Genomic DNA, 12,925 nt, shown 5'->3' with positions numbered 1-12,925 from the left:
GAACTAAATAAGATTTCATTAATGCAGGCATATATTCTTATATTTGGGTGCTTCAGTGCCCTCAATAGAATAAGGTATGTATGTAGGTAATCAACACTATTGCATGTATTGATAATATATTGGTTAAACAAGAAATCTTTCTGTAAAATTGAAAGGTGATTCATCTACTGAAAAGTAATTTCTTTGGGAAAGCATTAGCAGCACATCATTAATTAAAGCTTGTTAGAAGGGTACAGGCAGACATAAATCCTAGAAGTAATTTATAGTGCTTAGCTAATTTCAAGCAATTAGCCACTAATATGTGTTTAAGTGTTCTTTAACTAAGAGGAGGCTTTTAAATATTCCAAACATTTTTCTTTTCTTAATCATAAATTAAATATTGAGCAATAACAATAGGAAAATTGCATATTGGACTATTCCCTTGTACTGTGAAGAAAATGCATCTGATATATCTAAATGTTATTAGTAAATTGGTCTTGGCAAGGAAGAAAGTCTGAAGAAAGTGTTCCAAATTTTGGAAATATTTAGAAATATTTCTACTGAAACTAAAACAATTTAAGAACACTAATATAATAATTTAGTTGTTACTGCCATTATGTACCTAATATATATGTTTAGATAATACCTATAAGTAATTAAAATAATTGTAAATATTTATAGAAACCATATTTTTATGCTTGAGGAAACATATGAATTCTTCTAATTGCTTATTTTTTTAGGAACCTTTTACAACTTATTTCCTAAATTTGCAAGGAGGTAAATTTGATCATGCAGATAGAACTTTTTCATCAGTTTCCAGAGCATGGCGAAACAGTCAGCGTGATACATCTGATATTAAGGTACAAAAATGTTTTATTTTACAGCTTTTACTGCCTGTGTGTTCTTTGTTCAGTGACTGTTAAGAATCTCTCTCCTTCAGTAGTGTACCATTTACTGAGGAAAACCAATTAATGGCCAAGAGCCACCTGACAGAAATTTCTCTCAATTTTTTTTTTTCTGTGATGTTTCTACCTGCCTATCTGTATATACTGAATATTTGTTTATTGCCTGTAGATATAGAATGTTTTTTTCTCTCTCCTCCTTGAAATCTTTTTTTTGTTTGTTTTGTTTTGTTATTTTAAGAAAAAATAAAAAAGTATGATGGCATGTAGGCATTATGCTCAACAGAACTTCAGACTCAACTAATCATTACCGTTATCTGAAAAATACTGAGAAAAATCTCAGGCATATTCCATGTCTCCATTGTCTTTTATTAACACATAGTAATTGTCTATATTAACAAGGTTCGGGTGGTATTTCCTACCTGTATACAGAGTTCTCTGATGAAATGCATCTTCCCTTAACCACATTCTCCTGGGCCTTTCCAGTCTCTATGAATCACAGTTCTATTTCAGGTTGACTTTTTTTTAGCTTCCACATATGAAAGAAAATATGCAGTACTTGCCTTTTGGTATCTGGCTTAATTTCACTTGACTTATCCTCCAGTTCCATCCATTTTGCTACAAATAACAAGGTCTTATTTTTATGACTAAATAATACTTGATGTGTGCCTATACCCCATTTTCTGTATCCATTCATCTGTTATTTGGCATCTAGGCTGATTCCATATCTTAAAGGAATATGACTTATAGTTAAATAAGTTTACCATGTAGGAAAAAACAATAAGGACCACGGGAGAAATATTGGAGTTCAAAAGAGGAAAAGTTATATTACTGATGCATACATTACTATAGAGTACTTTTTAAATGTTTAATACAATGATAATTGTATCTCACTTTTAAGTATTTAATTTTTAAAATATATTCATATTATTTTACTTAGTATAGAATATAGCATCACTCATAAAAATACTGTATTTGCAGAAGATACCATTTTATATGAAAATAATCTTTATGTTAGGCATCTATAATTACAAATAATGTTTTCTAATATACTTCTGAAATTATATATCATACTTTTTAAGAATCATTAATAATCTAGAAATGGGTAATTCAATTTAAATATAATTAGTTAAGATTTTTAATAGTTGTTGAATTCTGCCTCTAATTTCAAAAATCTTTTATTTCTTATTTAATTCTTTAGAGCAATAACAGATATAGATACATGAAAACATCAATAACCTGACTTTCTAAAATGAAATCTTTTGAATTTCTTTTAACTATCTAAATTCCTTCATTTGTTAAGTATCTCATGACCAAATTATAACCTATACTTGACTTTGGTACTAGAAATGTAAACAAAAATTAAGTCATGAATTTGAGAATTATTTTTTCCTGCTTTATAGAAGAAAAAGTAGATATCTTTAGGTTCTTTCCTCTCAGTACTAGATGTTCCTACTTAGTGCTTTTATGAACAGGAGGTGTACATGATAGATCCTTATAGTTTTATGTGTCTTTTTCCTAAATCTCAGACTTCTCATGTTTTTTAATTTGCATGTGTCTGGTTCTGTGTTCTTAAATACCTCCCTTCAGATACCTCATGTGTAAAAGATAAAAGGAAACCTAAATTTATAAAACAACTACAACAACAAATTTTTTTTACAAATCACATGATCTTCACCTTTCTCCTTCCTTATTTTTCTCACTATTTCTTCAAAAAATCCTAAGGACCCAAATCCATGTCCCTTCCTTTGAATGCCCCAATAGTATTTAATTATTCAGCCTCCATTACTAGAAAAATATTTGAATTTCAGTCCTTATGATTATGCTATTGTGATTTCTAGTTTTTTAGCAGTACTGTTTAGGGCAGCTGTATGAAGAACAGGTTAAAGGGAAAGTGGCTTGTTTGGTTTGGGTTTTTTTGAATTGTGGTCTATATTGCACAGGCTGGCCTCAAACTCCTGGGCTCTTGAGCCTCCTGCCTCAGCCTTCTATTAGCTTGGACAACAACTGTTCACCACTGTACCTAACTTAAGGGAAAAGTTCTTTAAAAACAAAAGTTTTTAAAACTTGAAGTAGTAAGGTGATTGGAACCTGGTTAGAAACTGCTATATCCTTAAGTTTCATTTCATATTCAGAAGCACAGAAATTTTCTTCAGTACCAATTTTGCTGAAACCTTCTTATTCTTCTAATCAATATGTATATGCTCCTTTCCACCCTGCACCCCATTATCTATAAAGTGATGATGGGTATGGCATTGATAAATTACTGTGATTTTTCCATATCAATAACTGGTTAATATGGGCCTTATAACTCAGTAGATTTTAAACTTTGAATATTATGCAATTTGTGGTTACACAGGACATTTAAAGAGCTTCCTGATAGTTGATCCTTTGAAAATCTGAGGGATTTAATCAGGCCTCGTTTTTTTTCTCTATTCTTTATAAAGTGTTATCGCATATTTAAAATCATTATAATAATAAAATGAATAAGAAGAAATTACTATAATTAATGTTTCATCCATATAACATTGTATTTCTGATGGAATCATTAATTTTACTCTTATCTATATTCTCACTGTCTTATTGGAGTTTTTAGAAATAGGGAAGTGAGAGTCAAGAGAGGATGATAAGATATGAGGATGGAGTAATGGAAATCATTTGCAAGTGAATTCTAAAGTATTTCTCAGTTGTTTAATATAATATACATTCTCTAAAATATTTTTGTAACCTTTTACAAAAATGAAATGCTGTGAGGTAGATAGAGAATTTAATTATTTTTTTCCAGACAGAAGAAGTATGAACGACCTAACTCTTTCTTGCAGAGTGGGAATGTTAATATCTTAGAATCCCTATTGTATTGCATTCTATCAACAGTAATTTTACCAAAAGAATTATTCCTATAAAATATAATTTAAATATGAAATTTTTTTTTCATAGAAGGAAGACTTCTTATTAGATGTCACCAAAGCAGTCTTTCACCTCTAATATGATTTACCATTTTTGAAGTTTTGGGGATCATTTGTAATTCTGTGCCACACTGGTGATTCCATTTTGGGTCTAATTTCTCAGTGATATGTTTTCTTCTGTCTGAAGAAACAATTCAAATCAATTTTCTAACTAGGTTTATCACTATCCAATAGAAAATAATGCAAGGCACAAATGTAAGCCACATATGTAATTTTAAATTTGCTTGTCACATTTTAAAAAGACAAAATAACTACATGAAGTGAATTTTAGTAATATTTTAGACAGTATATCAAAATATCACTTTAACATGTAGTCACTATAAAACTAGTAATCACATATTTTACATTTCCAGCTCCCAACTATTCAGACTAGCCTTATTTCAGGTGTTCTATAGCCACATTTGGCTAGACTGCTGTATTGGGCACTATAGACTCATGGCATTATTTTGGAATCACAGGAAGGGAAGGCTTTCTGCTTATGGAAAGAATGTCTCATCCTCTTTGAGCAACATTGTTTTTGATGTACTTTATCTAATACGAACTGGCAGGTAGTAGCAATAATATGTAGTCTTGAGGACTGAAATAGAAAGTGTTGAAACTGGGTTGGAGAATCACCACTGTGACATTTTAAAATCCCCAGTGGAGAACTGGGGGTATGGCTCAGTGGTAGAGGGCTTACCTGGCATGTGCAAGGCCCTAGGTTTGATTCCCAGCACTGCACAATAATGATACGTCATTATTATTATTATTATTATTATTATTATAAATGATACAAAATGAAATCATCAGTAGATTGTTTCAAATCTTAAAAATTCATTTAAATTTAGAAATTTAAGACAGATTACCATCTTTAGCCTTAACCTTGAATTACGACCAGATTTTGTGAAACAAATCATAGGCATGTAAATGAATTATAAATGAATTTCTCTAGACATTTACATCTAAATATGAGGCAAATATTGAACTTTTTCTAGGCAGTTCGTTGTCACTGATTTCTTCCCCCATCTCTTGAGGCCATCTCTTTTCAGATACTCTCAGTGTCCATAAGCTCTGTCTAATGGTTAGGTATAACAGTCTGACTTGCTGCAGTGTAAACTCTAACTTCTTTCCTGTTGAAATGATTAATAATCAGGCTTAGAGAGTGGAAGGAGTCATAAATGTCATCTTGGTTCATTACATTGGAAAGGAAGCAGTAGTAAATGGATCTAAAATGGAGATTACTGGAGAACCATGTTTTTCCAGAAGCCCAAAATTTAGTATTATAATTTATTACTAAAATATAACCAATGCTAAAGCAAAAGGAGAGGTAAAAGTTTGGAGGAATCCTGAGATGGCATTTACTTACTGAAGTTTTTCAAAATTTACTTAAATTTTTTAAAAAATTCAGTTTATCCAGAGTTAGGCCCTAGTTGTGTTACAGTACCACATGTCACACAACCTTTGCCTTCAGCGTACTTTTTCATTAGAGGAGAAACAGAATAAAGAAGTCCCAGTGATTAATGCTGCTTCATGGGCCCATTGTTATAGCATCTGAAATGAAGAGAAAGAGGAAAGTCAAAACCAGTGATGAGGACCCTTGTACTTTATTAGGGAGGTTGGCAGAGGGAGACCTTGGTAGGGTTTGGCGTGAGAGTAGATTTTGTGGTTTGTAAGAGAGAACTGTGATTGGTGTTGCTATGTGCACTACACTATGGACCGTAGGGGAAACAGTGGACAAGCTGTTAAGGTAATTAGTTAAGAGCTGGGGGAGGCCTCAATTTTAAGCAGTCATTGGGGCTACAGAAGTGTGGGGAACTTCAGACATATAGAAAGTAACTGTTGGGATTTGATGATTGATTTTTAAGATGAGAGAAGAAGAGGTTAAATTTGACTTGGGTAGAAATGTAGAGAGTACAGAAGAAAGAACACATTTTGTTAGAGCCAGATATTAGCTCCCTATCTTCAGGCAGAAAATTTCCTATGAGAAGTGAATTAAAATCCCCCAAACATGATGAGTTAAGTTAGTCTTTATTGTTTATTCACCATATATAATATATAGTAGAAAACACTTGTTGAAAGGGTAAGATAAACATTGTTCTCATATCTCCAGATGGGAAAGACAGGTATACTTTAAATGATTTTTAATATAAGTTAGATTGTGACAAGTGCTATAATAAGAAAAACAACATGAAATTAATTTTAACTGGTAAAGTGACTTCATAGTGATTTTTGAGCTGTATCTTAAAGGATGCAGGAGGATTTACCAAAACACCCAAATTTCAGTCTCTAACCCGTGTATTTCTTCTGATCTCTTGACTCCATCCTCACCATTTCCTTTTGAATACATAAATGTAACATAAATTTAAATTTAGTTCAAAAACAAATTCCTGATCTTCATTCCTTCCAACCTACTCTGCTGTCTTCCCCATGTTTGTAAATGGTTTCCCATTTGAAATTATAAACCGAAATCCTTAATCTCAGATTTTATGTAACCTACCCCTGTTCCAAAATTCTGTTACCTCTTCCTCTCTTCTCTGTTGTCCTCTCTTTGCTCAGTTCTTAACCAGTTAGGGCCTCCTTGGTAGTCTCTAAGTACTCCAGGCGTTATTCTTACCCTGGGACCTTTGCTTTACTTTTGCTTTTCACCTGAAAAATTTCCTCCAGATATCTTCCTCAATTCAGTCTTCACTCTTTTCAGACCTTTGCTCAAATGTCACCTTCTCAGTAAGGCCTTCTCCTCAGTCTTCCCTATATGAAATTACATTCATCACCCCACATACTTTTACTTTCCAATTCGTTTTTCTTCATGGCACTCACCATCTGACATATGTGTATTACACTTATTGATTTGTTTATTTCGTTTTTATCATAACTGAAACAAGCTCCATGAAAGGATGAATTTGGGACCGTTTTGCTCATTGGTTTATTCCTAGAGCTTAGAATAATGCCTGAAACATCATTGGTATTAAATTAAATATTTGTTAAAAGAAGATTTGATGAAATGGGAGAGTATTGTGAGCAAGGGAAGTGACAGGAACAAAGTCCAGAGAAAATGTTTGGCACCCTGGGGAATGCTTACTGATCTGCTGAGAAGTCTTATGCTCTCAAAGTGGAGGAAACACTGAAAAGGGAGAAAGTGAAAGGCATTCGGTTCTGATTTAAAGACCTTTGGTAACACTTTAAAGATATTTGGCTTAATTCTTTAGGCCAGTTCAGCAAAAATCTTTGTAAATTGTAGATGATATTTTTGGTGGTGTAATCTGTGAGATCCCTGTCACAGCTCCTTGATTTTACTGTTGTAGCTCAACAGGAGCTGTGAATAATATCTAAGCAAATGAGAGTGACTATGTTCCACAGAAATGTTACTTAGCAAAACAAGTGTCAGCTCATATTTGGCCCTATTCACATAAATAAAATTGGATTAAATCTTAAGAGATTACTAAATAGTATTTTAAAGTAAACTACTATGCAGTAATATTACTGGAACTAATTTTAGCTATGAATGTTAACCCTAAAAGTTTTAATTGTACATATATGTTAAATAATAATACGTCAAAGTGGTCATAGAATAGATTTATTTACCATTTGTGGTTTACCTTCTGCTACAAGGCAATGAGGAACCATTAAATGTTTTTGAGGGGGCATATGATATAAAAATTTCTATTATTAGAGAAAGAACTTTGGCAGAAATATGAGAAATAGGTACAGGGGAAAGAGGATGAAGCTGGCGGTAGATAGAAATGTTAGGAGGCTGTTTTAGTTAGCTTTTCCATAGCCGTGACCAAATGACCTGACAGGAACAATTTTAAGAGGGAAAGTTTATTTTAGAGCTCGTGGTTTCAGAGGTCTTAGTCCATATATGGCCAACTTCATTTCTGAATGCCCAAGGTGAGGCAGAACATCATGACAGAAAGGCATGGAGGAGGAAGGCAGCTCAGGACATGACAATCAGGAAGGAGAGAGAGAGAGATTGAGAGAGCACCTCTCACCAAGGACAAAATATATACCCCAAAAGCATGCCCTAAGGTCCTACCTATTCTAGCCACATCCTACCTGCCTATAGTTACCACCCAATTAGGGGATTCATGCACGGATTAGATTAAGGCTTTCATAACCCAGTCATTCCACCTTTAAACCTTATTGCATTGTCTCACGCATGAATTTTTATCTAAAGCATAACAGATGCTATTACAGTTGGTTACAAGGGAGGATGGTAAGAGGCTCAACTACTTAAGAAGCCAAGAGGTTGAATTCAAGAGATGAATTAAAAGTCATTGTCTAGGATTTGGCATTTGGTTGACTGTAGGGACAGGAAGTCATGAAGATTTTCTAGGAATAAGTGGAAGAGCCTGAAATAGGTAGGTATATAGTTGGAAAAGTAAGAGAGGTTATGTCTATTACAACAAAACCAAATGGATATGTGCTCAACACGGAATGGGGCTACTGCTATCTTACTGGGACTGGGGAGTTGTCCACAGTAGAGCTGATTTATATGCTAACCAAGAGTTGTTAATAATCTAATTTTCTACATTTTTACAATTAATACAGAATGATTTCTTACTCTTGCAACTTTACACAATAGTCCATGTGGATGTCCTATGGGTGGTTGTCTTGTATAATCCATTTAAAATTCTGTTTTTATAATTAATTGTGTACTGTTAGTGGTGAATATAAAATTCATATTTTATGAGATTAGCAGGGCACTAAAATATATTTCATACTTATCATTAAGTAAATATAATACAACTAAATCCTAAGAGATTACTTAAATAATATTTTTAAATGTACTATTGTACTGTAATTTTACATGAATTGATTTTAGTTATAAAAGTTAACCCTAAAAGTTTTAATTGTATATATATGTTAAATAATAATACAGAGTCAAAGTGGTCATAGAATAGTTTTATTTGTGTCTTGTGAGATTTGTAAAACATGAGACCTTTGACTTGCCCTTTATTACCTCCAAAATCCCAGGGGTCTGCAATCTGAAGATAAATTAGGTTCCATTTTCCCCCTAGCAGCACATCTTTTACATGGTAATACATTCCATGGATGCTGATAGCATCAGTGTTAGGCCCATTTATAAGGAAGTGTTTAGCCACAGTTAATAGAACTATACTTCTTAATGAATTTTTAAAAGCTTTTTAAACCATGATGGTATGATAATTTTTATTTTCCTAGTAAGAAATATTTTCATCATTAATACTTCCTATTATTAGACATAGTTTTAATTTAGAATTTCTTAAATGCTAAAAGAAAGTTAAAGTAAAATCTTAACCTCGTTCAGACATCATTTGCACCTTGCTGGCTTATGCACTCCTTCTCTCACTTCTTACCTCACCTCTTCTGTTTCCCTCTTCCTTCCTTCCTTCCTCCCTCCCTCCCTCCCTTCCTTCCTTCCTCCCTCCCTTCCTTCCTTCCTTCCTTCCTCCCTTCCTCAAACTCTTTCCATCAGTCTCCCTCTCCTCTCACAGTCACATGAAGGAGTGAGCTGTTGCTCCCACTCTTACTGTGGCTGTATCTGTCTGGGCTTCATTCATAACTTCAATAGAACTTGCCAATGTGATGATTTAGCCACATCTCGAGCTCTTTTCTTCTTCGTGTGTCAATAGGTTAAAGGATGAACTTTTGCTTTTTACTATTGTGGTTTGTACTTTTATGTCCTTAACCATTGTTTTGTTAATTGGTAAAACATTACTTTAAAACACTGAATATTTTTCTTCTCATGCTGTTTATATACTGTGTAAAAAAAACATCCTGTTAATGCATTTTGAAGATACTCATATTTTTCAGAATTATAATAATGTAGACCCAAGTAAGGTATGATTTTTTTTCTTGGTGATCTTATGATATTTTTTGCTCAATTAACAAATGGAAACCAAAAGCCAAATGTTTTCTCTAGTATGTGGTTGGTGATCCATAAGGGAGAGGAGATGAATGGAGGAACTTTGGATTAGGCAGAGGGGAGTGAGTGGGGAGGGAAAGGGGCAGGGGGTGGGAAAGATGGTGGAATGAGATTGACATCATTACCCTATGTACTTGTGTGATCACACGAATGGTATGACTCAACAACATATACAATCAGAGAAATAAATAGTTGTGCTCCATTCATGTACAATTCATTGAAATGCATTCTGCTGTCATGTATAACGGATTAGAACAAATAAAACTAAATTAAAAAATAAAAATGGGTATAACACTGCTGCTATTAGCATCCATGGAATGTATTACCATGTAAAAACAGCTTGTCATCTGTTCATTAATGTGTTCATAGATATTGATGTAGACTGTAACCCCCCATATTCATGTGTACACACACACATGCATGCACACACATTTTTAAACAACTTGTTCCAGAAAAAATTTAAGGTGGGCATTTTATAGGTGCCTTCTCATGGCCATTACAGCTAACCGTTAGTTTGCATCATCTCTTCCCAAATTACCCTTTCCTTGAAAATTAGGGTCAAGAGCAGCAAAAAGCCCAAAGAAGATGTCTAGTGCAAATATGGAAATGAAAATGTATTGACAGGAGGAGAGAACTATAAACAATTGAGAGTATCATAAAATGAGACATGTTAAACCCTACTGTGTTATTGCTAATAAAAAAATAATGAATTTGTTTAAAATCTGATGATGATATAGTGGGAATTATTAAGTCTTAAATATTTTTGTGGGCATATTTTTACAAGTAAATTTTGTTAAATATTATTAGAATTATGTTAAGGCTTTTATAACTGGGCATAATTCAGTGAATGACCTTTTTGCTTTAAGAATTTGGCTAGTTGACCCTTTAATTTGGGATTTCTTATCAGGGGTCACATTAATGCAAATGATAATATCATCTTATATGTATATAGAATTCTGTTCTATCTCACATTAGCCTCCCAACAACCCCTTGTTTTAGAAAAGATAATGGAGGTGAGTAGAGGGTCACAAAAATTAAATTAAGAGCATGTGACAGTAAATTGAGTAGTCAAGACTCAAACCCAATTTTTATTTCCACTATATCAGATTGGAACAGATTATCTATTAAATCTTTTAGTTTGTAATCCATGATTTTTCTTTTAAGTTTTCACCGAGCGCAGCTGAAAACTTTTAGATAGGTTGTTTATATATAGTGACTATTATCAATGCAATCCAGTGTACTTGACCTCTAGTCAATTTTTTTAAACTTTTTATTATTTGTGGGTTAACAAAATAAGAACTTGCAAGTTCAAATATATCAGGACAGCTTATTTGTAATTTTTTACCTTCATAAAATGTATCATTTTTTTTCCAGTGGTGAAAAATATAAAAATTTTCTTTCACATCTTTTTAGCATTGTTGTTTCCAGAGAATTGCACCTTGCTATCATACATATATTAGTTACCTTGCTATTATATTTGAATTGTTAGGATTTCATATTTTATAAAAAGGAAAATATTTAAATTTTACTCTGAAATAACACCTCTATTTTTATTTGGTTTCATTTATCTTATTTCTTTAGGCTATAAGATTAGTACTTTGCATATTTGCCCAGATACATTGAAGTAATGATTTTAGTTCAGTGGATAGGATTGGTAACTAATAAAAGGAGAATTGTGGGGCCTGGCTACAAAGTCCTGTCATATCAGTGGGGATCATAGCTTAATGAAGAAAACTAAAGCATATGTGTGGTCACAGCCAATCCTTGTCATTATGCCACGAAAGTCTTGGGATTTGTGATCAAAGCAATGGGCTTACCCTCCAGTTGAACCTTTCAGATCTTTATTTTAGGAGATGATACACTACATTTTGACCATATCACCTGCCTCTAAGACCCAGCTGCCTAATTAACCAATAGAGATTAAATTTATTGTCAGCAAGACAGAAGAAAATGTGAATTGTGAATATATGTCTTCTGTCAACATTGTTTACTTATCATTTTACACTGATGTTTTAAAAAATTGCTGAACATGTGTTTTTTATCCAGAGCCGAATGTTCTGTTGTGATGAATATAAAACATACTTCACTTTGTAAATGTGCATTAAAAGTATTAGACAGACATAATCGTTGACTGCATTACTAAATTTCATCTGTCAAGGAAGATAATTTTGAACTGGAATGTTGGTACTATGTCAAGGAATGGTTCTTCGATGCTTTTAGGAATAAATTGAATTCGGCTGAAGAACTTAAATGTCACTGTCATCTTAAAACTTGGGCGGTATATGTGCATATTTCTTTTGTTAACATATTGGTGTTACTCAATTGAGTTCAGCATGTTTATTGAATATTAAAAGGGGATTCAACTGCCATCAGCAGATTTATTTATGCACTATTTCCTTATAATGAGATTGCAGTATGTTTTAGTATTTATGCTCCCTTCTTTACTAATTTAATTATGCTTATTTGATGATGTCCTTTATACTACATGTAGATTCTTTATAATATCTCTTCATTGTTATTTTCTTGGAAATGTTTACTATTTTATATTCATGTTTATTTTTAAAGTTCCTCTATGAAAACATTTTTTTTTTCTTTATAGAAATAAAGGCTAAGGCTTTGAAGACAGTCCTCTAAGGCTTCCCACACCTTGACCCTGTGCACTTCTCCAACTTTAGCTTCCACGCATGCCTATTTTCCTCTTTAAAACAATTGAACTGTTCTTCACTGATCATTAGAAACAAACCACATGCATATTTTTGTCTCTCTTTCTCTCTTTTAAGAATTCCCCTTGTCAGGAATGTTCTTAATTTTCTTGTTTGTTTATTTATCATTGAGCTTGAATCCTGGTTTTCAATCATTTATTCCATGGATATTTACTCAGTGCCCAATGTGTGTCATTCCCCATGGCTGGACTTGAGAGTTTAATGGTGATCCAAGTACATCAAGTCCTCAGACTCATGGAGCCTTCTGTTCAGAGTGAGATACAGACAGTCGATTACAGGACAGATTGAGGAGTTTTGTAGTAGGGAAGTATGTATAATGTTTCTTTCCCTGAACTTTCTCTGACCACCCCATCTTTTACACATTATGTTCTTTTTTGAACTCCAAGTGCTATCTCTTTCCACCACCTATTTTCTCTTGATAAATGTATCATTTCACTCATTTATGAACCTAGATGTGTTCGGGAGAAGGGA

General features: G+C 33.1%; 1 protein-coding gene across 4 annotated transcripts in view; it reads left to right on the top strand.

The window, feature by feature from the left end:
- LRBA (LPS responsive beige-like anchor protein) overlaps nucleotides 1–12,925 on the top strand; it is a 723,813-nt gene that overhangs the window by 570,920 nt on the left and 139,968 nt on the right. For all 4 annotated transcript variants that reach the window (XM_079154183.1, XM_079154182.1, XM_079154184.1 and 1 more), the window contains exon 46: nucleotides 720–839. In XM_079154183.1, the coding sequence (XP_079010309.1) occupies nucleotides 720–839 (120 nt within the window). The remainder of the gene's footprint in view (nucleotides 1–719; nucleotides 840–12,925) is intronic.

Source organism: Sciurus vulgaris (assembly GCF_902686455.1).
Source record: "Sciurus vulgaris genome assembly, chromosome: 9".
Classification (NCBI taxonomy): Eukaryota; Metazoa; Chordata; class Mammalia; order Rodentia; family Sciuridae; genus Sciurus; species Sciurus vulgaris.
The sequence above is the reverse complement of the archived record's forward strand: the minus strand, read 5'-3'. Positions and strand labels throughout refer to the sequence as shown.